At 40.7% G+C, this 26,918-nt stretch overlaps 1 protein-coding gene across 1 annotated transcript; it reads left to right on the plus strand.

Moving 5' to 3' along the window:
- Positions 1-2,569: 2,569 nt before the first annotated feature.
- On the plus strand, positions 2,570-12,293 carry npas4l (neuronal PAS domain protein 4 like). The gene is made up of 7 exons (XM_034185030.1): positions 2,570-2,854; positions 2,936-3,081; positions 3,194-3,293; positions 5,734-5,995; positions 6,078-6,187; positions 10,816-10,951; positions 11,041-12,293. The coding sequence occupies exons 1-7, from the start codon at positions 2,677-2,679 to the stop codon at positions 12,233-12,235; spliced, it is 2,127 nt and encodes a 708-aa protein (XP_034040921.1). The 5' UTR covers positions 2,570-2,676; the 3' UTR covers positions 12,236-12,293.
- The last annotated feature ends 14,625 nt before the right edge of the window (positions 12,294-26,918 follow it).

A 26,918-nucleotide genomic window follows, 5' to 3' on the forward strand; every position in this document is an offset into this window, starting at 1 on the left:
GTGGCAGGGGTGGGATTTGAACCCAGAACCTTCTGCACTGAAACCAAGTGAATTAACCACTTGGCCACCACCCCTGCAGACAAAAGATCAAAGAAAACCTTTCATAAAAAATATTTATTGTTTATAAAATAAAAGTAAAATTTAAAAATATCTAATCTTGCAAAATAAAAACATCATAATATAAGTGACAGATAAAATGACAAAGATTGATGTTTTGTAAGGCAAGATTGCCAAAGGAAAATGTATTAGTGAATTGTCATGATGTTATAAAAGCAAGAATAGTAGCAGATCAAGGACATGCAAAGCAACAAACAGAAAAAAAACAAAAAAACAATTTGAATAACATCATAAAAAAATTGGCAAAACAAATGTTGATGTCACAAGGCAGAGGTGTTACACAAGGCATCAAATTAAAACCAGTTAAAATGATTGAAACCCGTGAGAAAAAGATTTTGGGATGATTTGATTTGGTTTGATTTATTTTAGACAATGAAAATATCTATCTATCTATCTATCTATCTATCTATCTATCTATCTATCTATCTATCTATCTATCTATCTATCTATCTATCTATCTATCTATCTATCTATCTATCTATCTATCTATCTATCTATCTATCTATCTATCCTGCTCCAGTGACGTCACCTGTCTGACAGAACATTTGTGCGTGTTTTGCCGCTGGTGATTTCATCTGCGTTAAAATGACTATGTGGCACAAAATCTGCAGATGTGTTGTAGCACGCGCGTTCGTATCATCTGATTGTGGATCAGCGCTGCTCGTGCACAGGCAAGAGGTCAGTGAAAGGCTCGTTAGCACGCCCTCTACTGGCTGAATCCACACACAGTTCTACATGGCACACCAGCAGCCTGCAAGACCTCCACAGCAGCACAGGCTTCGAGAGGAATCTCTGCACTTATACTTTACTGTGCTAAATCATTAGGCACCCCAGAAATTGTAATAGCAATGAAGTATTTGATACATGTGTGTCTTCAGAAATTAAAACTTGAAATGCCCAAATATTTATATACCAAAAGACAAAAAAAAAAAAAAGAATAAATAAATATTTGATGGTTTTTTTCTCACTCGCTCACTCATCTTCAGCCGCTTCCTGCAGTTTAAGGGTCATGGGGGGCTGGAGCCTATCCCAGCAGTCATAGGGCGTGAGGCAGGCTTCACCCTGGACAGGAGGCCAGTGTGTCACAGGACCACATATAGACAAACGCATTTTTTTTTTTTTTAATTTCACTAAAAATTGATTTAACATTTATTAAATAATAAAATAGATAAAAAAGAAAATATATAGTTTGCAGCAGTGATCACCCAATAAAATATAGATTCCAAAACCCTGATTACATCCAATTTATATATATATATATATATATATATATATATATATATATATATATATATATATATATATATATATATATATATATATATATATATATATATATGTATTTGCAGGAGACCACCTTAAAGAGACTACAAATTTTTTCACATTTTAAAATGTGGAAAGTGCTCAAACATTTTACTCAGTCATACCTTTTATCAGAGGTGGGACGAAGTCACTGTCAAGTCATTCTCAAGTCATCAGTCTGCAAGTCCCAAGTCCCAAGTCAAGTCTCAAGTCAGCTTGCAAACAATTGGTGGTCATTATGACTTAAGACTTGCTGATTCATGACTTGAAAGTGACTTGATGGTGTCTTCGTCTCACCTCTGCCTTTTATCTCACAATTTAAATAATTTGTACACAGTAAATTCACTAGTGTAAAACTAACACTGATAGTGTTAAATTAACACTGCCAGTGAACACATGGTCCCACTCTGGTCAAAGTGGGAGCATATGTTCACTGTCAGTGTTAATTTAACACTGGTGATTTTACTGTGTAACTATCAACTTATTATTTCCCAAACACTTATGTGAGAGTGCAATACTGTGCATGCAGATCCACTTCAGATCTTACATACTTTGTATTCAAAGCGTTTTATACTGTATCTGTGTCTGTGTGCACTGATTTCATATTACAATAATATTTCCAAAAAATCCAAAAGCATCCTCAAAAATGCTGTCTTATATTTGTGTTTTTTTATTTAGCCTTTATTTAACCAGGTTAGTCCCGTTGAGATCGAGCTCTCTTTTGCAAGGGAGACCTGGACAATTATAAAGTGTCTAATTCACCAAACCTGCATGTCTTTATTTGTGTCATATTTAATGATTTTATTTACATATTGTTAAGGTGCAGCAATTCAAACTCTATAAATTTAGTGTCTTTAGTGTCATTCTGTGTGTCACTGTGACCCCCCCCCCCCCCCCCCCCCCCAATGCAGAGGACGCCCACTTTATAAGGCGATTAAGACAGCAGGGGAAGCCCCGCCTCCTCCCGTGTGTGAGTCCTGGCAGCTTTAAAAGCCGAGGCTCTCTGTGGATGAGCCTCCCTAACACACAGTCTGCTGAGCGCCTACATTTGTGCTGCAGACACCACAGGCTGGCATATCAGCCGTCGTCATAGGAACCATTGAAAGTCAGTGTGGGGACAAGGCATCGCAACACGCTATCAAGGAACAGTTGTGCAAAAGGCGCTAGATCTGTGTTGGATTCACACATTCTCTTTTCCACACTTGACAGGTGACAGAAAATGACTTGAGGCAGTTTGACTCCTTGATCACAGCCAGAATGGTTTCTCACAGATCCACCAAAGGCGCATCCAAAGCCCGGCGGGATCACATCAACCGCGAGATCAGGAATTTGCGCTCACTGCTGCCCATCAGCCAGAAGGACCAGGAGCGTCTCTCCTACTTGCACTCCATGGCTGCCATCTGCACATACATCAGGAAGTCTGTCCTCCTCCAGGGTAAGTCTGCAAACTCTTCGTCCTGTCACCAATATGCAAACACGTTCAGCTCCGACACAGTTTGCTCTCTCCTCTATTCAGGAGTTCCAGCCGAGGAGAGACCTCACTGCTCCCTGCCGTACGAGGCCTTCCTTCAGGCTCTGCATGGCTTCATCCTGGTCACGACCTCCCAGGGCAGGCTCGTATATGTGTCGGAAAATGTCTCAGACTACACTGGAATTTCTATGGTGAGATTTATGAGTCCATTATCAGTTATAATTCTGTGATATGTCTGATTTTGGAGATTTTTTCTTGTTTTTTTTTTTTTCTGCAGTACTCAGTTATTGTAAACTTTTACAGGTAAATGTGCTTCAGGGAGACACACTGTATGATATGGTAGAACGTTCTGACATTGAGATTGTTAAGTCACACCTGGACATCAAAAACAACCCATCGTCAGGTAATCATAGCACTATTTTTACACCAATTCAGTGAAAGTTACAGTGTTTCAGATTTTTATTACATTCTAAAATATAACAAAATTCTAAATTACCCTCAGTCGTGTGAGCCTTGTGTTCTTTATAATTTGCAGTTGTTTAATTAATTATTCAGATCCTATTGTCTTACGTACAGTTTGTACATGTTTGGTAAAGCCCCTCTATCAATCAATCAATCAATCAATCAATCAAAAGCAATATTTCAGTTTTAACCGCGTCTGCAGGATCGAGGCCTTGCGTGTACATGTACCTGAGCTTTTGACAGGAGCGGAAATTGTACAAATCAAGGAATATTTGTAGATCACCCTCTGTGCATTTGCTGGTATTAATGAGACAAATTTAACTGCATAGAAAATTAGCTTTGAGTTAGTGGACATTAGCGTGCACGCTACCGCCGTAAAATGTCTTGTAAATGACTCCAGAGGCATTATCAGGTTACAAAAACAGCGTTTTCAGTTTTGGAAGTGTTTATTTCTCACTTAGTATATGACAAAGAGGAGATATTTACACACAAATGAAACTAAGCTTTGCAGCTAGCTACCAGCCTGTGACGTCACCATGCTAACATTCGCAAAATGTCTTGTAAAGAGATTCAAAGATGTTATTAGGTTACAAAAACTGCGTTTACGGTTTTAGAAGTGTTTATTTCTCGCTAGCTTTTATATAATATACGAAAGACGTATATAAACACACAAAACAAAGTGGTTTAGAGAGACCAGCCACTGATGTCACGGTGCAGCTAAGTGGTAAATGGACTGCATTTACATAGCACTTTTCCATCTGCATCAGTCGCTCAAAGCGCTTTACAAATAATGCCTCACGATGTGAGGGGGCAACCATACAAGGTACTCACTACACACCAGGAGCAACTAGGGGATTAACAACCTTGCCCAAGGGTCCTGAGTGATTTTCCAGTCAGGCTGGGATTTGAACCGAGGATCCTCTGGTCTCAAGCCCAACGCTTAACCACTAGACCATCACCTCCCCCAACTCTACTCTACTCTGATTGGCTGTCACCCCCACCACTCAAAAACAAAATGGAACAGACTGAAACAGAATGTGACATTTTAACCTCTTAAAATACCTCTTACAATAAACAAAGGTTAGCCATCTTTGAACTTGTCCAAGATGTGTGTCCCAAGAATGTTCCCTGTGAATTTGAAAACTGGCAGTTATTGGACTGGATCTTTGCTGAGCACAGACAGACAGACAGATGAGCAGATGCAAAGCCTTTGCAATACCTATTTGATAGCCAACGGGTAAAAACTCATCACGTGGTTAGTTTGTGCAATTTAAAATGAAGAGTATTTTCAGCATGAAAAAGAAAAAAGCGTTTTGCATGTTCACATTTTAGCAAGTTGATAATGTGAGGCAGGGGTGGTGGCCAAGTGGTTAATGTGCTTGGTTTCAGTTCAGAAGGTTCCGGGTTCAAATCCCACCCCTGCCACATTTCTCCATGTAATGTGGAGTTGCGTCAGGAAGGGCATCCGGCGTAAAACTTGTGCCAATTCAACATGCAGATCCACCTTGGATTTGCTGTGGCGACCCCAAGTGCAAACAAGGGAGCAGCCGAAGGGACTTACTATAATGTGGTACAAAACTGGTCACAGTTTACAAAAAATACCAAAAAAAAAAGTTGGACATAGGTTGAAAATGGCTTTAAAATAAACAGTTTGATCATAAAATGAATTGCAACATGTCATTAAAATAAATTTCATAGACAATTTTGAGTAAAATGAAGGTCAGATAACGAAGTTAAAATAGCTTAAATATATAAGCTCCCTTTTGGATTTTGCTGTGTGGTCAGAAGACTGAATAATGAAGGAAGAATCCCCTGTTAGTCCCCTGTACACTGTCTTCTGCATTGAAAAAAGAGAATAGTTTAACCAAATTAAATGAATTGTTTCAATTGGTAACATCTAATTGAATTAAGTTGTTTGAAATTAAGTTTGTAAGTTAGAGTTGATCTACCGTAATAACTTAAGTTCAAACAACTTCATTCATTTAGATGTTACCAATTGAACCAACTTTTTAAGTTGGTTCTTTTTTCAGTGTGGATACTAGTGCAGGGTAACAGGTTTGAGAGCCCTAATTTTTGTAAAAGGAGGATCATATATTTTGCTTATCATAAGAAAAGGAAAGGGAGCATGAGTCCCCGTTGCTAAAGAAGCAAAAAAGTGAAGAGAAACAAAATCATGACTGGAGATGTCATAATGCAGTCTGTAACTTCACCACTAGATGACACAAAATCCTACACACTGTAACTTTAATTCTAAGAGCTATAATAGATTTTGCACAATGTGACCGCTTAAAGCACTTTCTAAAACCTTGAATTCATGATTAAATTGTGCCATAAAGCATCACTGCCTTTATCTTTACATTTATTTCTTTATTTTCTCCTAGAGAGGAGCTTTGTATGTTGTCTGCAAACCTCCAAAGCCTTCAAGCTGCAACATGGCAGCTGCTACTCGGTGCTGGTCAAAGGAAGCTTCCGATCTGTCCCTGAGTTCTGCCCGTCCTCCTCAGCCTGTCCCACCAACCAGCCTCTCTTCGTGGCCCTCTGTACGCCAACTGTTAACCGCCTCAATGCCGCCGAGTCCCACTTCTGTCCCAGCTTCAGCAGTGTGCACAAGCTCGATATGAGCTTCACTCAGCTGTCAGACAGGTAGACTCACCACAGTACTTAAATCTAAGTGCTTCTATCAAATCTGACATTATGCACTGATAATGTTTCATTTTTTTCCCAGTGTGTTATATTTTCTGGGGTATTCAGCTGAAGAAATGACAGGTCGATTGTGGTACAGTTTTGTCCATCCTGAAGATCTTTCCTCATGTGCAGATTCTCATAAAAGTCTAAGTAAGTATATAAATATTTTATTGTGAAATATGAAATGTGTGTAAGAAGATCTGGAGAAATCTCCATCTGAAACACAATCATGAATCTGCAAACCATTCAAAACATTTAGAAATGTATGTCTCCATGTAGAATTTCAATCTGAGCCAGTGGCGGCGCCAAGGGGGGGCTTGAGGGGGGCTTACGCTCCCCCAATAATGAGCCAAGCCTCCCTCAGCTCCCCCAATAATTCTGCCAATAATGTGAATAGCGACTGACATATTTGTGGATCTCAACTGCAGTTTTGCGCTGAGTATGTCTCAATATTGCGTAACTAAGCAAAGTGATGAATGCGTGTGTTCGGTGATCCACCAATGCTGAATCACCCTTCACAAACAGAATTTTCAGTTTTGCAAAATAAACATTTATTTGTAAAAACCCACACACAAGTTACAAATCAGAAATTTGTGTTTGTGGATCACAAAGCATGTGATTCTAAGTGATGTGTGTGTGCATTGATACCACATTTTAGAGGAGCATGGGTGACTAAGACATATACCTTGGTATTTATAAAGCAATTTATTATATATTGTTCATTTCAATGACATTTTTTTGGAGCCCCTCCAACTTTTCCCCCAGCCCCCCAACAAAAATTTCCTGGTGCCGCCACTGATCTGAGCTCTTTGTGGTTGTTGTCCTGCTCCTAGAAACTCAGACCAGTGCTGTGAGTTTCTGCTAATCTCCATTTCACACACAAAATACAACACTGAATCATTATGTGGCTCTTGACCAAAGTACACTATGGCTACTTAATCATGTGATCCTGAACTCTTACTGGTAATTTTGTCTCTGATGTGCCATCCTGATCACCGATCCTGTTCACTATGTTTGAAACTGAACAATCATCTGTGATTCTGATGTTTGATTTTGATCACTGATCTTTGATCCTGACCACTTACCCTTTATCCTAATCTTTGATCTTGACCACTGATCCTTGATCTTGATTGTTGATCGTTAATCCTGATCTTTGGTTTTGATTGCTAAGTGGTAATCCTGAACTTTGTTCTGGATCACTTATCTTTGATCCCAATGAATGATATTTGACCCTGATCACTCATCTTTGATCCTGATGTTTTATCACTTTTCATTCAGAATGCTGAATGTTTGTCCAAGCTTTGATTCTGGTCACATACCCTTGAACTTGATTTTCTATTCTGATCCAGAACTTTGATCCTGATTGCCGGCCTCCACTCCTGATTACTCATCTTGTCCTGTAATCTGACTCCTCAAATTAGATCTCATTACTGATTCCTTTGAACTGCACCAAACTTTAATCACTCTTGATTGAACATGAACCTTCCTTTCAACACCATTTCATTTAAATGTGTGTCTGAGATATCCTGTTGACAAACACAAAACTGGTGGCAAGAACATGAACTCCTTGATGGAAATAAAAAGTGACCACTTTCTTGAAAGAAAAAAGATAACTTTCACTATAAATAAAAAACAGAATTCACATCTAGATCTTAGAATCAAAATGCAACGGGCTGTTCCTCTTTATTAATAATTTCATCATGTTTCCTTACGTTTGGCTGAATATGTTTTGAAGGATCCTGCTGAAAAAACAAACACTGGTAATTACATAGGCTCCTTAGTGAACGCAATTTAAAAAGCACAAAATTGTGTAAAGGTACAAAACAACACCTACGTTAAATTAAAATAAATAAATAAAGGAATTAGATGACCTGGCTCTGCCCCTATATATGTATGTGTCAGCTTTAATATTTAATGGCACATATTACAACTCCATCCCAAAATACGCACAAAATAAAACCTTTGTTAAAATCAATGACAAAGTGACCCGTCTTACAATGTTACAAAAAGAATTCTTCAATGTTCTGGTCCTCCTTTCATGAAAGTTAACTGCATTCACAAATCCTAACTTGGAATGTGAGGAAAAATAAGTTACGCATCAGTTTTTACAGGCAGCGGTGGTTTTGGTGGATGAAAGTAAAAGAACCTGAAAAGCTCATTTCAGCTTACGTGCAACTTCATGTATAACTGATCTCAAGATCCATCATGCATGCAGAGACGGGTAAGCCTGTTGTCGCCGACCGAACAGCCCCCCCACCCTAAAAATCGGACCGCCCTGCCTTCACTGTGCATGCGTCATTTCTGAGTATCAGCAGCGATTCACTGATTAATACCTCGTTTCTGCTTCAAACTGCACTCCAGTCATCATCTCTCTCAGCGACAGATATCTGAAGCTTTTGTACAACAATCATTTCCACATAAATTCAGCATTATTTCATAATAAAAGACGGAGGAAGCGATCAGAGTGCCACAGCAGCATGTTAGAGTCTGACGTGCTGCTGTGCATAGGTCATTTTGGAGCGTCAGTAGTGACTCACCGATTATTGCCTTGTTTCTGCTTAACACAGCCTCGTTTCTGCTTAAAACTGACTTTAGAATGATTTCAGAGGTTTTACCTTTTCATCTGATGGTTAATAATCACATTATTCCCTTTGATCACTTTGGGTGAAGAGAGTCAGACTCAAGCCGCGTTCACACCGGACGCCACGCGACACCACAAATTCATCATTTGATGCAGAAGCTGCGTCTGGATGACGGCCGCTTTCAGTGGTACTTCTGCCTCTCCAGGACCCAGTTTGAGGACCTCCTGTCCTGTTCGCGCGTGCACATGTGAACAAAAAAAACTGGCTGCTGCTGCAGTTCATCGCTCTCCCCTCAAACTCTGTCATAATTGTGTTATAAACCAGTCACAATTTGTTTTATTATACATCTGTGTAGTTGATGATTCGTTCACATGCACACATGTGAACAACAACAAAAAAAAAAAAACTGGCTGCTGCTGCAGTTCCTCGTTCTCCCCTCAAACTGTCATAATTGTGTTAAATAAAGGACAAAAGGGACATAAGTCCTACTCACAGGCTGGCTGCCAGACACAGGACATGTCCACATCAAGTATAAACTCCAGACATCTCCACGTCACTACATATCCAGTCGTGGATTGATCATCGCGCCGCGACAAGACAAAAAAGTTTAGATTTTTCAACTTGGGGAAGAGGGCAATGCGATGCGATGAATGCAACGCGATATCATGCCACAAACAGGCCAATCACTCAAAATCGCTTTATTTGCGTCGTTTTATTGGCGTCCATCGCGTCACATTGTGTGGCTTGGACTTTTGTGGCGCCACAATGCGTCCTTCCATAGGGATTACATGGCAACCTCTTGCCACCATTGCTTGCATGGCATCTGGTGTGAACGCGGCATCAGACGAGCTGCTGTGGTCCAAAATTACGCATGCGCAGTGAAGGCAGGGTGGACCGATTTTTAGGGGGGGACCATTCGGTCAGTGACACTGGCTTCAGTGAGTTAAAGGCCAACCATGTTTGGCTTCACTCTGCCCACCTAAAACAAGTGATTTCACTGATTAGCTCTTCATCCTGCCTGAAGAGGTGAACAAATTAGGTTTAGTGGGTGGATGGAACAAATGATTTTTACTCACTGAGGCAGAGGTTACCCACCTCTGCATGGACTATGCCCTAAAGGAAGTGCTGACATGTCCACCAGGTGGCAGAACAACTACATAAATATAATTTCAACCACACCTGCTCCTAATTTCCTTTTGCGTTATTGGGTTAAACTGTATTGGATGGTCTATTTCCGTTGTATCCAATGTATCCAGTCATTCACTACATTTTACAAGGTACATATTGGCCTTTTGAAAGCCCAGGAAATAGATTAGATTAGATTAAATTAGACAGAATTTGATTGAACCCATGGGAAGACTCCCTCAGGGAAACTGAGGTTCCAGTAGCATTGTATAGCAGCACACAGGATAAGAAGCATACAGAATATCAAAATTGAAAGTAAAAAAGAAAAACAGTTTGCAAATATAAATAGACAATATAAAAAACAGACATACTAATACAGGACGGCAGTATGCATTTTCAGAGGCCATGCCCAGATGCCCAAAATGACTGATATTTGCCCAAGTTAGACTCACTTACTGAGATACATAACACGTGGAATCACATTAAAAATATTTAATGTCATTTCAAAATGCACGACATCCAGCAAACGCATACATAAAAAGTTGGCTCACTTTAACTTTTGTCGTATTGGCTAGTAGGGCGTTGCTCTCCAAATTCGCCAGGGCGTCTTCATCAAGCTGGCTGCTTTGGCTGCTGTTCATTGTCAGACTATCCATGATAAAATCATCTGTAATATCCATATTGGGACCAACACACACTTCTCGCCTTTTCATTTTTTCCTCTGCGGACAGTTCTTGGGCTGTGCGCATTATGACGTCATCAGTTTATGCACAGCGGGTGGGTATTGGGATACCTATAGCCAGGTAGCGTAAATGTAAATCTAAGCTACCGGCCCAGCAATGCCTCAGTAAGTGATAATAATGATCAATACTGGTTTACTGGCTACTACTGTTCCTCTCAGTCCTGTCCTCTGTCTTCCTGTTACTCCTCCTCGCTCTGCGTGAGTGATGAGTTGTACAGTCTGATGTCCTGAGGGACAAAAGAAATAATGTCTGAATTTACTGTGTGTAGATGAAAGCTCGAGTTGGTGCACGATAATAACTGTGGCTGTTTGTTCCATGTTTGCTGCAGTTCAGGCTGATGAGGGCTTCTACGTGGAAATGGTGCTCAGACTCCAGTGCAAGGATCTGTCTTGGACGTGGCTCTACATCCAAGCTCTGAAGGACTCTGAGGGTCGAGGTATCAGCTGCACAAACTACATCATCAGGTATGACTGAATCCTCCTGTCTACCAGGAGCGAAAGTGCAAAACCTACATCTTTGTAGACTTAACTTACACACCGATTTGTTCTTTTAGTGAAGCTGAGGCCAGATTTCTACAGAAAAACATCTGCAGTAATACCAAATCATCATCTTGGATGCATTCCAGCTCCTTTGCAGCTCTGCAAGTGCCACAGACACTGAGATTTAAAAGGTTGTCGGACAGCTTCAGCGAGGAGCTGGATGCCCGAACAAGGCGGGACTCAGACCAAGATTTATACCAGGTGGCGCCCGCCTCATCACAGGGTGACAGTTCACCTGCATCCGTGGCTGATAGTCCGACTGTCTTCACCCTTTCCTGCTCTTCCAGCTCCCCTCTGCAGGGGGAGGAGCTCAGTCATGACCTCCTGATGGATGTGGAAGGATACACGGACCAGCTGTTGTCCTCCCCCGAGTGCTCCCCCTCCTATTTCTGCTACCCCGAGGCTGTGCTCGCTCCTCAGCAGTCACCCTCAGGCTCCCTCCCCGCAGCCGCTCAGCAAACATTTGAGCATGAAGCCTTTCAAACAGGCAGCGAACACTCTGCGCTCTCCTCCTCATCTCCAACATATGATTTCCAAGCTAGCGCATCAATTGCTCAATTAGTTCCAGACGACCTGTCTGTGTCCGACGTGTGCAGGAGCCCAGCCGATCGTGCCTTGCATCAAGATAACTTCAGCCTCCTCGAGCAACCACAAGGAAGCGGTGTTTTCCATGAGCAGCATGTTCCTGATGATGCATTCTCCATGCATGCCCTTCTTCTTACACCCAACCCATCGCCCACATCACTGGAGTCTGATCACTACCGAGAACAGGCCGAGATCAGTATTCTGGCTCAGCAGATCATCTCCTTGGCAAACAATTTTAACAAGTACCGCTCCCTCAGCTCGCTTGGGGATACAAACACAGCAGAGGCCCTGCCCGCCATGTGTCGCTGGCCTCCTCCCTCCTCAGCCTGTCCTCTGAAAGAGGAGCTGCTCTTGGATGACTACATGTGCGACAGTATCCTGAAAGACCTGGATGCGGTCACGAGTAAACCCGCCGTAGTTTCCTACCAGGAGAACTTTATGTGCAGCAGGCTCGGGTCTAATCAGGACACCGTGGGTCCAAACCTGACCAGCCCAGAGGACTCCACGGGGCAGTTCACTGCAGAAAGTATCCATCTGGATCCCTTCAACATGCAGTGGGGACGCCACGACCAAAACACTGGGCTGCATCAACTCAGCCACTACATGCAGAGTTCATCCACGTGACTCCTGTCAGCTGGCGAGATCACAAATGTTTGATCACACAACAAAACATGTTCGATTCTTTCTGCATCGCCTTTCAGATGGACTCCCTGTACTACCGTGTGCATGACATGTTGTTAGTTGGACTCAAAGACATTAAGACGACGTCTCTGCTTGGAAACTTTATGCCTCCTGTTGCACGGTGTGAAATATATCTGTTGTCATGCTTCTTTTATGGTCCCAATATCTTATATTTTATGGAAAACTGTATTTTTATAGTTCTCAGTGTACACATTGTTTTGTTTCTTGTTCTAATATTGAGCGGCCACTGTTTACAACTGAGCACTTTATCAACTGGCAGTTTCTACATTTTAAAACTACAAGGTTTAGCTACAGTATTTGCATCTCAAAGCCATTTGTAGATACAGTACTTCATTCATAAGTGCCTCAAAACCTGCTGTTAAGGTAAAGCAATAAGCTTATGTAAAAAATAAAACACATCCAAGATGAACAAGTTCTATTACATGTTCACCATCTACCTCAGTGCCACATCCAGGCCTCAGTTTTATGAATTATATTTATTTACTTTTGAATATATTGACCTGACCTTAGTTTCACAAAACTTTAATGTGGTTGTCTCTTCATTCCAGATCTTTTCTTTTATTCATGGTACTTGTATCGTATAATGTTCAGTGTTACCACCCTACTCCTGAAATGTCTTTCACTTAGAATGTCAATAAACATCTTAAAAATGTGAATTGTCTTTATGATGTTTGAATGTGTATGACCACTTACTGGCATATCCAGTAAATATCGTGACAGCTAGAGTGACACTCAGTGGGTCCTACTTCTTTGCCAACATTGAACTGTCCAAACTTGTTTATGTGAAGAAGAATAAGAAAATGAAGAAATCATCATCATCATCCTATATAGACACGGATGGCCATTGGTGCAAGTGCTTATCTCCACATTCCAACATCTTATAAGGACAAAATGTATTGCGGTTTACTGGATCAATATCCAAATCTTGCATTCATAGGTGCATTTGTGGACAGACGTTATGGCAATACTGGCTTTGAGTTATTTCTCTGAATTCCTCTTTTTATTGATAATTTATTGATAATGCTTGTACAATATACATCTTTAAAAAAAAATCCAAAAAACTAAAAACAATTGAGCAACCAAAGTTTAATTTATTTTAGGTTTTCTGAAATCACTCAAAGTCAAAACTATACATACAGGGTAAAAATAAACATGCAGCAGGATCATTATTTTGTTTATTGTCCCTTATAAAGTTTTACTTTGGCCTAGTGCTTGTGATAGGCATCATAATAAGTCCTGTGTAGGCCTCAGGGCCTGTAATAGACAAGCTTCTGACAGAATTCCAACAAAAGAACACTTATGATGTTGATTGTTATAGCACGTTGTACACATGCGTCAACCTGGAGATACCCATATGCACAATACAGCAGTTGGGTAGTTTCAGTAAGTAAGTTTATTTAACCTTTCAAGATAAAATCACAAAGTGCACAACAGCAATAAAATAAAATAAAAATACAGAAATTAAAACAGCAGTAACATAAATCTAATTAAAAGCAAGCCTGTACAGATGGGTCTTAAACTTCTATTTAAAAGTTTCAACAGTGTCCAGAGATCTCAGGTGTAATGAGAGTGCATTCCACAGTTTGGGAGCCACAACCTCAAGCACAGTCTCCTTTGGTCTTCAGCCTTGACAGCTCATCTGAACAATTATAACGAGATGTTAAATCTATCATAAACATACTTTTACAGCTGCTCATAAAAAGGAAAGAACATGCAACTGTTTTACCAAGCTATTACAATATAAACATGACAAATAAGGCAGCGAACACAGTAAACCTAGTAAACCAGGAACTTTACAACTCAACTCAACTTGTACAGTTGAGTTCAACATCCAAAATTTGTAAGAGGTCTTTATGTTAAAGAGAGGTAGCAAGTGGACATAACAAAACGAGGTTGCAATGTTTTAGAGTGTACCAGCTGTAGTCAGTCATTAACAGCAAGTTGAGAGGTCTTTGCAGATTAAAGCCTAGTCTACACTAGCAAACATTTGTTTGCAAACATGTTTGCCATGAAAAGTTTGCCCGAGTTTGGTAGTGTGGACGTATTGCCAAACGTATGTACATGCCAAAAGTATGGACATGTTCATTCTTGAAAACATGTTTGGTGAAGTTTGCCAACAAACAGCCAATCAGAGAAGAGCTGGTGATCATGTGAATTACTAGTTGGACAAAATGGCAGCATCCAAGAAGGAAAGAGTGTGGGGATTTGAAGAGATACAAAATTTAATTGAGGAATATGAGAAACGTCCATGCCTATACAACACCATAATCAAGTGTGTGTCTTGCTTTTGTATCAGTGGCTCCACCTTCTGAAGGAGTTCCTCGAAAGCTGCCTCATCCATCCTCAGAAAGTTCTTATAACTTGGTTTGTCTGAGGACTATATTTCTTTAAGAAGGCAATTGTAGGCCCCATACTTGTGTCTTTTCTTAATCCAGGATCTGCACCACAAGCAAGGCTTGTGTTGTTTTTGGCGGCGACGTTCCACAGCAATTACACATATACTGCTGCAGATGCCCTGATGAATTCTCTCTTGAATTTTGCCATTGTTTCTGATCATTTTTAGAGGGAAAGTACAAAACATTGGAAAACATTACCAAACATTTGTTTGGTAATGTTTGGTACTGTTTCATAGTATGGACGCCCAAGCCAAACATAAGCAAACGTGGTGTTTGGTAATGTTTGCAAACAAAAGTTTGGTCAAGTTTGCCAGTGTAGACTAGGCATAAGACAACTTTCATCACCACTGAATTAATAATCTAGTATTTTCTTCTTCGTCTTCTTCTTCTTTGCTCTGTATGGATAACTTTTCTCCTGTGTTGATTTTGAAAAACACAAAATAAATCTAAACTTTTACATCAAACTCATGTTTTTTTCTGAGAAAAAAACGTTGTTGTACAACCATTCTGTCCCAGAAAAAGAACAGTTCCAATAAAACCACAGAAAGCCCAATAATTCCAGGATATTCATGTATACGATGAGTGTATGTAAACCTCTGACCGCAACTACATTGTATTAAATATGCTTAAATTTTCCCTCATAAGATCCACACGTTCTGTGGCTCTGACCATACTGTATTGAGATAACCAGCCACAGTGCCTCATTATTACATATTGTGGCCCATGACAGCAGATAAACTGTACACAGAAGAATCAATGTCCTGTTTGGACAGATTTGTAAAGTTAATGCAAAAAAGGACAGTTAGACAAAGAAGTGCATTGACTGTTTGCTGAGGTGACTTATGTACAGCACTGACTGACTCCTTAAGCTGGGCAGACACTGTACGATATTTTCAATCGTTGTTCTCGGCTCCAGTTCAAACTGTACGACAAAACCGCAGGGTGTAAAAGTTCCAAGCGCACGATTAATGTTCTCACACTGTACGACCCGATGCTCTGATGCGATCTGTCTGCTCACATTGTACGTTCAAAAACCACATGTTGGACTCGTGTTTCCAGAAGCAAAACGTAAACAGGAGCTCTTTTTTTTTTTTTCAAACTTTATTTACATTTCTTATTTTTACAAAAACTCTATGGGAGACATCAAAGTAAAAACAAAAACAAACAAACAAACAATACAAGACTTTACATGAGTTGAAGAAAGGGGGGAAAAAGAAACAAAAGCTGCTCTCCCAAAGAGATGATCACTGTTTATGCTCTCTCCGGTGTTTGCACATGCACAGTGCGACAGACGCTTGTAGCGCTTCAGCAGCGGGATACCCTCACAACAGCTGACCAGAATATCAAACAGGTTTGATTTTCATCCAACCATACGATTGCCGATCAGGAGGTGGTTGTGAGATGTTAAATGCAGCTTGTGACTCCATGTATACTACACAATGCAGGACTCACAATTAAGCTGAAACTTGACGTGATCCAAAAAATTCTCGCATGAGTGAAAAATCGGCTGAAAAAGGGCCAAAACTCGCACAGTGTAAACCAGCTTTAGTTAAAACAGGAACTGGTCTATTGCCCTGTAAATAGCATTTACAGAATTTTATGCAGCACATCCAGAAAGTGCCAGCACTTCACTTTTCCCACATTTTATGTTACAGCCTTATTCAAAAATGTCTGAAATTCATTTTTCTACACATAATACACCATTTCTTGCATTTAAGGATGTGCATGACTGAGAGAAAGACAGGAAGCAAACTCAGACCCAAGCTACTGCAAGCAGAAATATTTTTAATTTGTAATAAAAGAATGACAAAATAATGCTCTCAACAGTTAACCAATATTTCAAATGAATGCCTTAAAAAATGAAGGTCTCCTGTTTCATTATTGTTCCTACATTTATATCAGTCACTTAAAGTTTTTGTTCCTTGACCTGAATCAAAGCATATAGACAGATAGACAGACAGACAGACAGACAGATAGATAGAATCAGTAACATCACCAATGTTAATCTACACACTTCTCCATGTAATATGGAGTTGTGTCAGGAAGGGCATCTGGGCCTAGTTTCATAAGTCAGTTACAGTTAGTCACCAAACATTATCTGACTAATCACCGTTTCACATCAAAGGTTGAACTTGTCGATTAGTCGACGGTTTTCACGGGCGTAACAGCCTCACAGGTACAGTTGCCAAGAGACGGCTCCAATGCACGACCAACTTCCAGGTTGGTCGTTGTCATGAACTATGTAGCTATGTTGTTTCGTTAACTGGCTTTATTAACATTTATGGGCCCATACGAACAGCAGAATGACATACGTAGCTCTTAGCCTAGCAGCTTCACTCCTCAGTCTCTTCTTCTACACGTCCGTCAAACCTTTTTGTGTACACAATGTTGCTCAGCGTAAGAACGACGCCCGGTGGCTAATGTGAGAACTGTCACAAAAACATCATGACAGTTGTCTGCTACAACCATGGGCAACGTTGTACATGATAGCTGCCATTTTTTGAGGAAAGACACTGAAGTTTTGTTGACTAAAATAAGATTAGCCTCATTTGTACCAGGCTAAAAACTTAGTCGGGTAACACAAAACTTTAGCTGACTAAACGCTTTATGCAATTGTGGGCACTGTTCAGCTAATCTGATAAGCGATAATTATCAAGCTAATGTTTTTGTTAGCGAATTAGCTTTTCAGATAAGTTTTAAAACCATCATTGGACAATTATCTCTGATGAATTTAGTTGTGATAACTTTCAGTCTGCTAACATTTTTTTTTTTTTGCTGGTAAGTTTTGCTTAAAATAAAACTGGTTTATCAGAACCCGACAGTGTAATCTGATGCGACCGTGTCCGATCATAATCTATAATAAAGAGTTTATCGGTTTAGCATCAAAGATAACTTTTCAGTTATCGGATTAATGGTTATCAAAGCTAAATTTTTGGTTAGCTGTGCCCACCACTGGCATTATGTAACACTAACAAAAACGAATCAGTCAACTAAGTGAGTTTATTTGACTAAACAAGATTAGACCGCTTATGAAACCGGGCCATGGTGTAAAACTTCTGCCAATTCACCTGCGGATCCACCTCGGATTTGCTGTGGAGACCCCGAGTGAAGATGAGGGAGCAGCTGAAGGGTTTTACTTTACCCTTGTTCATCCAAGGATCTGTGTTCAACTTTAAATCAAATCGTCTGTTTGCCTAAATGTTTTTATCAGTGCTGAACCTCATCGTCTAAAGCTGATGCACATTTTCCAAAAAAAATTCAAATGTTGTCAGTTAGATAATGTAAAGTCTTCCTATATGTTCAAGGGTCATAAAGCTTTACTTTTGTGTTTGTCATTAAGGTGGAAATAGACAGACTTCCCACAGTTGAGGAATGGTTAAACGGTCATGTATCTCCAAACAGGCTCTGAGCATCACAGTGGAGCAGGAGCTGCTGAGCTGTGCAGGACCTCCATCAACAGTTCCAGCTTCCAGCAGGTTCAAGCTACCACTAGATGGAGTGATAGCATCAACAGCTTCCCATCACACAGCACTCTGCATGCACTAGGTATGATGGGGCCTGATATGACTTCAAACCGGTGTGGAAGCAGAGTGTGCACGCGTGGCGGTGGGACCATATCATACTAAAACACATTATTCAAGTCGCTCATGAGCTCACAGTCCAGCTGCCTAATCTTATCCTCAGAGACCCAATTAAGACTGATGTCTGTTAAAGGCTACAGTGGCAGATAAAGTTTCTAACAAAGTTGCCGCATCTGCTGTGCTGAAGTTGCTTCTGCGATGCTACCTGGAACATTAATGATTTCCCCAAAGCACAGTCACACTGAGCCTGTGGCAGTGGCACATTTGCTCACACCAAGGATGCTGCAAAAACAAGCTTTTTACTCCAAACACATCCACCAAATTCTGCCAACACTCTTGTGGCTCTACAGTAGAAGCAAGGCTTCAAACTGGGGGCCTGGGGGCCAAATAAGAAAGGGAACAGCACTGGCTTGCCAAATCATGAATCATTAAATGCAACCAGTGTGATTTACTTGTATTTTGCTTCTATACATGAAAGGAAAGGGGTGCGATACAAGAGATTTATGACTAACTCCTTCAGATTAATTATTACATTACAACAAGATTCATGTTGCCATTATTCAAGGCTGTGGTTGATCAAATTTAAGAGAGGAATTAGGGAGCAAAGAGAATGAATGAAACCAGAACAGAGGACAAGAGAGCCTTTGTTACTGTAAACAGGGGATTGAAAAATTTCAAAGGAAGAAGACAGCAGAAATGCAAAATGTAATTTGCATTTTTCATTGCTGTGATGATTTATAAACAGGTCTGTTAAATGGCAGTGTGGCGTGTCAGATTGGGATTTACAACATCATGAACAGATAGTTCTCAAAAACTGAATGGCTATGCCGGGTGATGGAAGCCACTATGACACTCATGACAACTCTAAGGGCCCCTTCACACATAACATGATCTACATCGACTAGCTCACGAAGGAGGAATTGCATGCCAATTGTGAAAAAGAGCTGCCTCCAACGCCTCGTGCACCTGTTGCTACAACTATTTATATTAACTATTAACTACTATATTAACTATATTAACTATATTAACTACTAACTATTTACAGCTGCTGCTGTTGACATCTCTGGTCCTGGACGTCACAGCTGCAGAACACAGACACATGCATGTGGGTGCTTGCAGCCCTCATGTAGAAATACATAAAAACATATATTGCTTTTGTGAAGGAGTGGAGATCGCGCACAGTGCGCACGTTGACAGGCTGCCCCAGGTGATACGGACGGCCAGATCATAACACACAGCGGGTGATCTGAATGTCACGTCACCCAAGTGAGCTCTGTTCCACATGATGCAGTATCTGTCCTGCGGCACGCCGGACACATGCGCGGGGCTGGCTGGACACGCCTGGTTCAGCAGATGTTTACATAATAAGATGATAAGAGCACCCTGCTTTTCATTCATGTCATTACATGTACATCTCTGACCATGGGTCATCTACAGAGAAACAGAAGGATCATCCTTGTATTGTCCGCTTGATAAGAGGGATAAAATGCTAAAATGCTAAAATGCTGTCTTATTTTTATGGTGTGTCATTTTTTTTTTTTGGCCATATCCTTGTTGATTTCAGGCATTTTTCCACACCTTTTACAGGCCAATGATGGTAGCGCAGTGGTAAGGTTTCTGGCTGGCAATCAGAACTTTTGTAAATTGCAGGTTCGAATCCCGAGGGTGGCATGTATTTTTTTTCACAGCAGCTGTGTAATGTGATTACACATGCTCCAGCTGCTCGCATTGTGTTCTCGCTGCACGAAACTGTCGCAGTGGGATTGTTCACGCCTGCCCGTCAGCTCAATGTTTTTGTGGTTCGCTCATACAAGCTGTTCCGCTGTGAGTCGCCCTGATTTGTACTTATTCGTACTATGTGTGAAGGGGCCCTAAAGGAGTTACAGTGTTCTGTGGTTCTGTGACTGCAACTGTAGAAACAGAACGTCACAGCTTCATGGTGGAGTGGAACAATGAAGAGTTTCAGAAATCTGGGGCTTGAGTGCCTTTAGGGAAACTGTAACTGAAATTTCACATCTTTCACACACAAACCTTTACTGTTTTAACTGTGATACAACAGATGAAAGCTGCATTAGAAGAATCATAATCAGAAAAGCCTTTAAATTGCCAAGTAGCCACAAGAATAGAAGAAATTTGGACTTTGGTTTGAGCTGCACTCTCTCTGTACGGTATGTATAAATATATACTAAACACTGAATAATTCACAGTAAAAAAAAAATGTGCAAATGAAATGTGCACAATTTCAGAACTCCAAACACATCCACCATATACCAGAACTCGATATCTCCTTCAGACTTGTCTGGTTGTCTTCAGGGCATCTGTCACAAAGTTTCCTTCTCGCACTGTTCCTCAGTTTTTGGGAACTCTCCACTCCAGACAGATGTATGATATACAGTCACGTACATTTGATGGAAATAATGTCCAAGACACAGTGACTGGGAAATGTCAAGGTATCTATCGCTTGACTTGACAAAAATGTGCCAATAACGATATCCACTATACATTTTATATCTATATTTTCACTTTATAAATGTATTTTTTTTTTTTTGGTTTTTGTGTGATTGGACTCCCCCAACACAAACATCCATCCATCCATCCATCCATCCATCCATCCATCCATCCATCCATCCATCCATCCATCCATCCATCCATCCATCCATCCATCCATCCATCCATCCATCCATCCATCCATCCATCCATCCATCCATCCATCCATCCATCCTTACCTAGGGCGCCAGAATGAGCAGAAACACCACCGCAGTGACAAGGAAATGTTGACCTATTCACCCCCTGACTTGTTTCAAGAACAGTGTCTGTAAAAGTGACTATTTATTCATATTAACAATAACCCTTATATTTAGTGTGCCCAGTTACTTATGGGAGGAACTATGTACATAAATGGCTATAATTCCAAGATTGTTAATGTAATATATTTGTTAATCCTCTGATATTAAAGCCACAAGAAGTGCTTCATTGGTGGTGCAAATACTTATGGACCTGACTGTCAGTGTGCTGGTGTCTGGTGTCAGACCTGATACTGCTGTGCTAAAATCAGACTACTTCAGTGTTCTGTGAAAAGTCAGGTCTGACACACGCGCGCACACACACACACACACACACACACACACACACACACACACACACACACCACACACACACACACACACACACACACACACACACACACACACACATAGTGTATCTCTGCTTGCTTGGATTCATGTATCAGTTAATTACACAAGCAGCCCTCTGATATCAAATTATAATGATCTCATATCAAATTCTGCAGCTCAGAGTCGTGTTGAAGTGGGATTTTGTCAACAGAAACCAAGGATGAAACCTATCTGGAGCAAGCTATGATTCATATCTGGAATCTGAAAGCTGCAGTGTGGCTGTGTAGATGATTTGACACAGCAGAAATCACAGCACAACTGTCATCTGCCCGACTTCAGTAGGTACCAAAGTGCTTTCTCAGGTGAATGGATGCAGGGCAGGAAGTGAAGTGAAGTGTGTGCGTGTGGGTTCGGAGGTGTTAACCCCCAAATGTGAATCTGTTACAAATTTTGCAAACCGTGAATTGCAAAACGTGAATACTGAAAAAATATCTAATGAAATGTGAGCGCACATCTCGTAAAAAGTGAATTTCTTCACGACTACGGATATTTTGTGTCACTATAAATTCATTTTTGATCATTAATGGCGCAATCCACAAGAACAAAATGCCTCCATTTCCAAAATATATTCAACTAATCAACAACTCATGCACTTTGTTGATTTTGTTATTTATTCTGTTGTGCTAACGCCACACTTGAAGAGAAGCATCCATGTATACACACACACACACACACACACACACACACACACACACACACACACACACACACACACACACACACACACACCACACACACACACACACACACACACACACACACCACACACACACACACACACACATTAGGCATATATGCCTATTTGCGAAGTGTGGAACACTTAGAATCATAACTGACAATAAAGCAAATATTACATATTATAATGAAATATATTTTAAGAGAAATTTATCAAATACCGGTTGAAAAGATCTAGCGAATTTAAATGAGATCATCCTGAAAAAATCAGGAGTCAGCTGTTTGTTCCCAAAATGACAGAATAACATTTACAAAATAATATCACAGAAAAATTTAAACTATAAAACATTATTGTATCATGTGGGGTCCTTTCAGCAGACAATGCAATCATTTTATTCAGATTATTCAGATTCAGACAAAATGACATTACAAATCAAATATGATATAAATGTATGGTGATAGTGAAAGGAATAATTTTAAGTAGAGCGTATAAATGACTACACCTAAAAAAACATCACATTATATAAACTACACAATGGTTTAGTCAAAGATAATGATGATAATAATTATGTAGGTGTACAAGTAATGTTGTGAGTGTGATTTTTTTCTTAAACATAGGGTGTCTCAAAAAATGTACCCAAAAGTATTTTGACAGCACAGAAAAATCAATCAATATTATTTGAAATTTTCTGCATGACCATGTGGCCGAAGTATGTAATTTTTCTTCCCAGTGGACAGTTTTTAGTCCAGTGTTTCCTTTTTGATGTTTTAACCCTTTATCTTTTACACCACATGATCAATGCAACCTCCTCGTCTGAAGTTTCCTAAGAAACAACTCATCCGTCTCCAGTTTTCCATAAAACCACCTAGCAAATTCAAGTCTCCTGGAATTTTTTGGAGACGCCCTATATTAATTGTACCTGTAACAATCCATAGGCCTTTTGGCTGTACCTAAAGATAATGTAGAGTTAAAAACCAAATGGACAGTTATATTATTTAAATACACAATCGTATTAATGGTTTCAGTCATGATATATATTAATTCTATTGTGCGTGTCACTCACTAAGTTGAGTTCTTTATGAGTGTAATGTTTTCTATAAAGCATATATTGACATTTGTGTTGGGAAGGTGTCGTAGCACGGACCCACAACAGGGGCGCAAATGAACGGACAATGAGGAAAGCCAAAAGGTAACAATTTAATGTTGTGATAATACACAACTAAATGTACAGAAATTGCACAGTCAATAAACACCAGGTGACGTGTGGGCAGGCTCGAAGATAGAAGACCCCTGACGAGAGAGAAGCCGCGTCCCACACGGCTTCCACCACCAACGGTCTGAAGAACACCGGAGCCGCCAAGTCCCGAGTCCCCAGGTGGCCTCTGTCTTCGGCTGTCGACCCTGGTACTGCTGGCAGAAAGCAGAGATATGATGTATGAGTGTGAGTCCGCACACCTCAGTAATTCACAGTCCAAACACAGTTAGGAGGGAGCTCCTCCACCTCCAATCACACACTCGTACAGCTCCTGGTTTAATCACTTATCTGGTTGGGATGTGAGGCGAAGCCGTCGCTGTCACACCAAACGCCAATCCCTCAGATAAGGAAACACTCCAGGAAAACGACTGCAACAGAAGTTCAGGTTATACACACAAAGTGTCTGTCAGCAGAGAAATTACCTTTTTAATGGTAGTCGATTTCTCGCCGAGGAGGTGGAGTTGCAGTCCGGCTTTTATGATGGTGATGATGATGAACGAGTGACAGCTGGTGCAGGGGATGAATGACAGCTGTCACTTCTTCTGGGTCTGGCGCCCTCTCGTGCTTGGAGCCCGCACTCCAAGCAGGGCGCCCTCTGGTGGTGGTGGGCCAGCAGTACCTCCTCTTCAGCGGCCCACATAACAATTTGCTAATAATGTTCAGTCAATAATCAGATTGACTACAGTTTTTTCTATTTGACTGTACAGCAAAAATGCACACTTTCGCCTATTACCCAAGAATATATAATTAATACATGATAATGCATTTTTGCTAAAACGTATTATTTACGGTCAGTTCATTCAAAGCTCAAGCTGGATTTTTACAGCTTTAACTGTTTATAAATATTCATTGTATGAATGTTTTAGTTGCTTCAAACATTGCTGATTAGTTTTTAAAGAATATAAAATTCACATTAAACAAATATAATGCACATCTGAACACAAAAATAATTAGATTTTATATAGGAAATGATTCATTCCAGCTATTGCTTGGAATATGTCACGTAGTGAATTTATGCCCACCAATATGTTGCTAATATGGATATGACCGCCATATAAATAGTATGATTGACAGAAATGTATTATATTTTGCGAATGAATACCATTTTTTTCCGCGAAAACCTGAAACCGGAAGTGAGCTTACAAGCGCACTCATTGGTCGGCTGTGGTTGGGCGTATATGCTCGCAAATTTACTTTATTGACCAACGGTTGGGCGTATAGCCACTCTCAATTGTAAACAGCAGTGTACAGGTAATATGAATATACAGCTAATGATCAGTGATATGCGCAGTTAATACATTGTAGAACATAGGTCAAACTGTAAATGTGTACGTATAGGCCATAAAAATTAAGAATGCGTTGACACAGATCTTTTGATAGTGACCCCCACTGCTCCCCCCCACCCCCTATTTTTTGTGGCAGAGATAGGGTTTGCGATCAAAATTTCCTGAAGTAATTAAATTACTTAAGCTGAAAGAAAATATATATCATGAATGATCTTCACATTTAGTGACGTACCTTTTGTGAGACCTGCGTTCATGTTTTGTGGGCTATTCTTATTCACGTTTTGCAGAAAAATTATTAACGGTTCACAAATATTCAACATTTTCTTAAATTTTCGTTAATGGTTTGTGGATAATTCAAGATGTGCAGCAGATTCAGGTTTTGGGGGCCAACAGGGGTGGAGCTCATCACTTAAACAGAGCAGCTGAAACCAGCTGCATTTTCATATTCTGCCATCTCACAAATGATCACCTCATTTATGTGAAGAGAAAAGCTTGCGAAATTGAAAACTCTTGCTGATTTCAGAACACAGGGCCTCAGGTGGTTGCTGCGTCTTCGTATGTTGCCAGCTTTACGCTTTTATCGTTGGTGCAGTCAAACTTGAGGGCTCTGGCGTAAAGCTCATCTTTGGGGTATGAATTTACTTTCAGACAGATGAATACAGATGGGATTTGTCTGTTTTTCTCGTGTACGCCGGTTGGAAGCTGTGACACAGAAAATGTTCTTCAAGGTCACAGTGATGTGTCAGGATGGAAACCCAAGGCATTCCTCCATGTTAACCTGAAGCAGAATTTTCATTTTCCACACTCCATGAGGAGATCACTCAACGACTGCTTGTCAGTGTTTGAAACAGGGAGCGAGTGGTTGTTTAGGCAAATCACATTTCTGTCATCTTTGTTTGACTTTTCAAAGCAGTCACATCATCAAGCTGGTGAGCCATCAACATGAGGACTGCATTGCACTGTAATAAAGAAAAAACCTGAAGAAACTAACACCAGCCACTGAGCTTTAGTGAGGTTAAAGGTGCTCGAACTCACAGTTTATATGTTAATATCCCACCAAACATCTACTGTATTTTCGATGTAACGTTTTAGTATCTTAAATGGTGTTCTGTGCAGAAATTGAAACAGGAGTCCCTCTGTGCCCTGAGCTTTTTGATCACGGTTATATTTTCGATCTGGCCATGTGTGCATGTTTACTACATGAGAATTCCTTATGTGCATGTTGAATGCACAAGAAACCATTTCACAGGGGCAGGTCCAAGTCTTAGCGTTCTAAGGAGACATTGATATCTATGACTTTGTATCAAACAGACTGTTATATATGGCAAATCACATGCTTCGCACCACTTTCCTTGCGAAGGAACATCAGTTGCCTTTGGGCAAACTCCAGACGAGCTGCCATGTGCCTTTTACTAAAGAGTGGGTTCTGTCTGGCTACTCTACCATATACAGTAAAATCACCAGTGTAAACCTAACACTGAGCGTGTTAGAAGACCAAGGAGATAGTTGTTGACTTCCGCAGGTCAGCCCCCACCACCCCCTAACCCCCTCTACATCAGCGGAGCAGCGGTGGAGATCGTCTCCTCCATCAGGTACCTTGGAGTCCACCTCTCCAACACTCTCACCTGGCACACCAACACCATGGCTGTCCTCAAGAAAGCCCACCAACACCTCTATTTTTTGAGGAAACTGGGAAGAGCCAGACTGAACACAGACGTCCTTAGGGCCTTCTACAGCTGTGCAGTGGAGAGTGTCCTGTCCTGCTGCCTCACTGTGTGGTATGGTGGCTGCACGGTGGTGAAGAAGAAGGCGCTGCAACGGGTGGAGAAGTCTCCACAGAGGACCATTGGATGCAGCTTACTACCCACTGGGGACATCTACATCTCCAGATGTAGAGACAAAGCCACCTGCATCCTCCGAGACTCCACCACCCTGCGCACAGTCTGTTCACAACCCCTTCCCTCTGGAAGGAGGCTGTGCAGCATGCAGGCAAAAACGTCCAGACTGAAAAACAGCTTCTACCCAAATGCTGTCAGACTGTTGAACAGTTCAACATCCACCACCGAACTGTCAACATTGCATTAACATGCACATTGTCACTTTCTTAGTACACTAATGCTGCTGCTGCTGACCCTGTGCCTTGTACAGTGAGGAAGATAAGTATTGGAACACCCTGCGGTTTTGCAAGTCCTCCCACTTAGAAATCATGGAGGGATCTTAAATTTTCATCTTAGGTGC

The sequence above is a fragment of the Thalassophryne amazonica genome, chromosome 13 (assembly GCF_902500255.1).
Source record: "Thalassophryne amazonica chromosome 13, fThaAma1.1, whole genome shotgun sequence".
NCBI classification, from domain to species: domain Eukaryota; kingdom Metazoa; phylum Chordata; class Actinopteri; order Batrachoidiformes; family Batrachoididae; genus Thalassophryne; species Thalassophryne amazonica.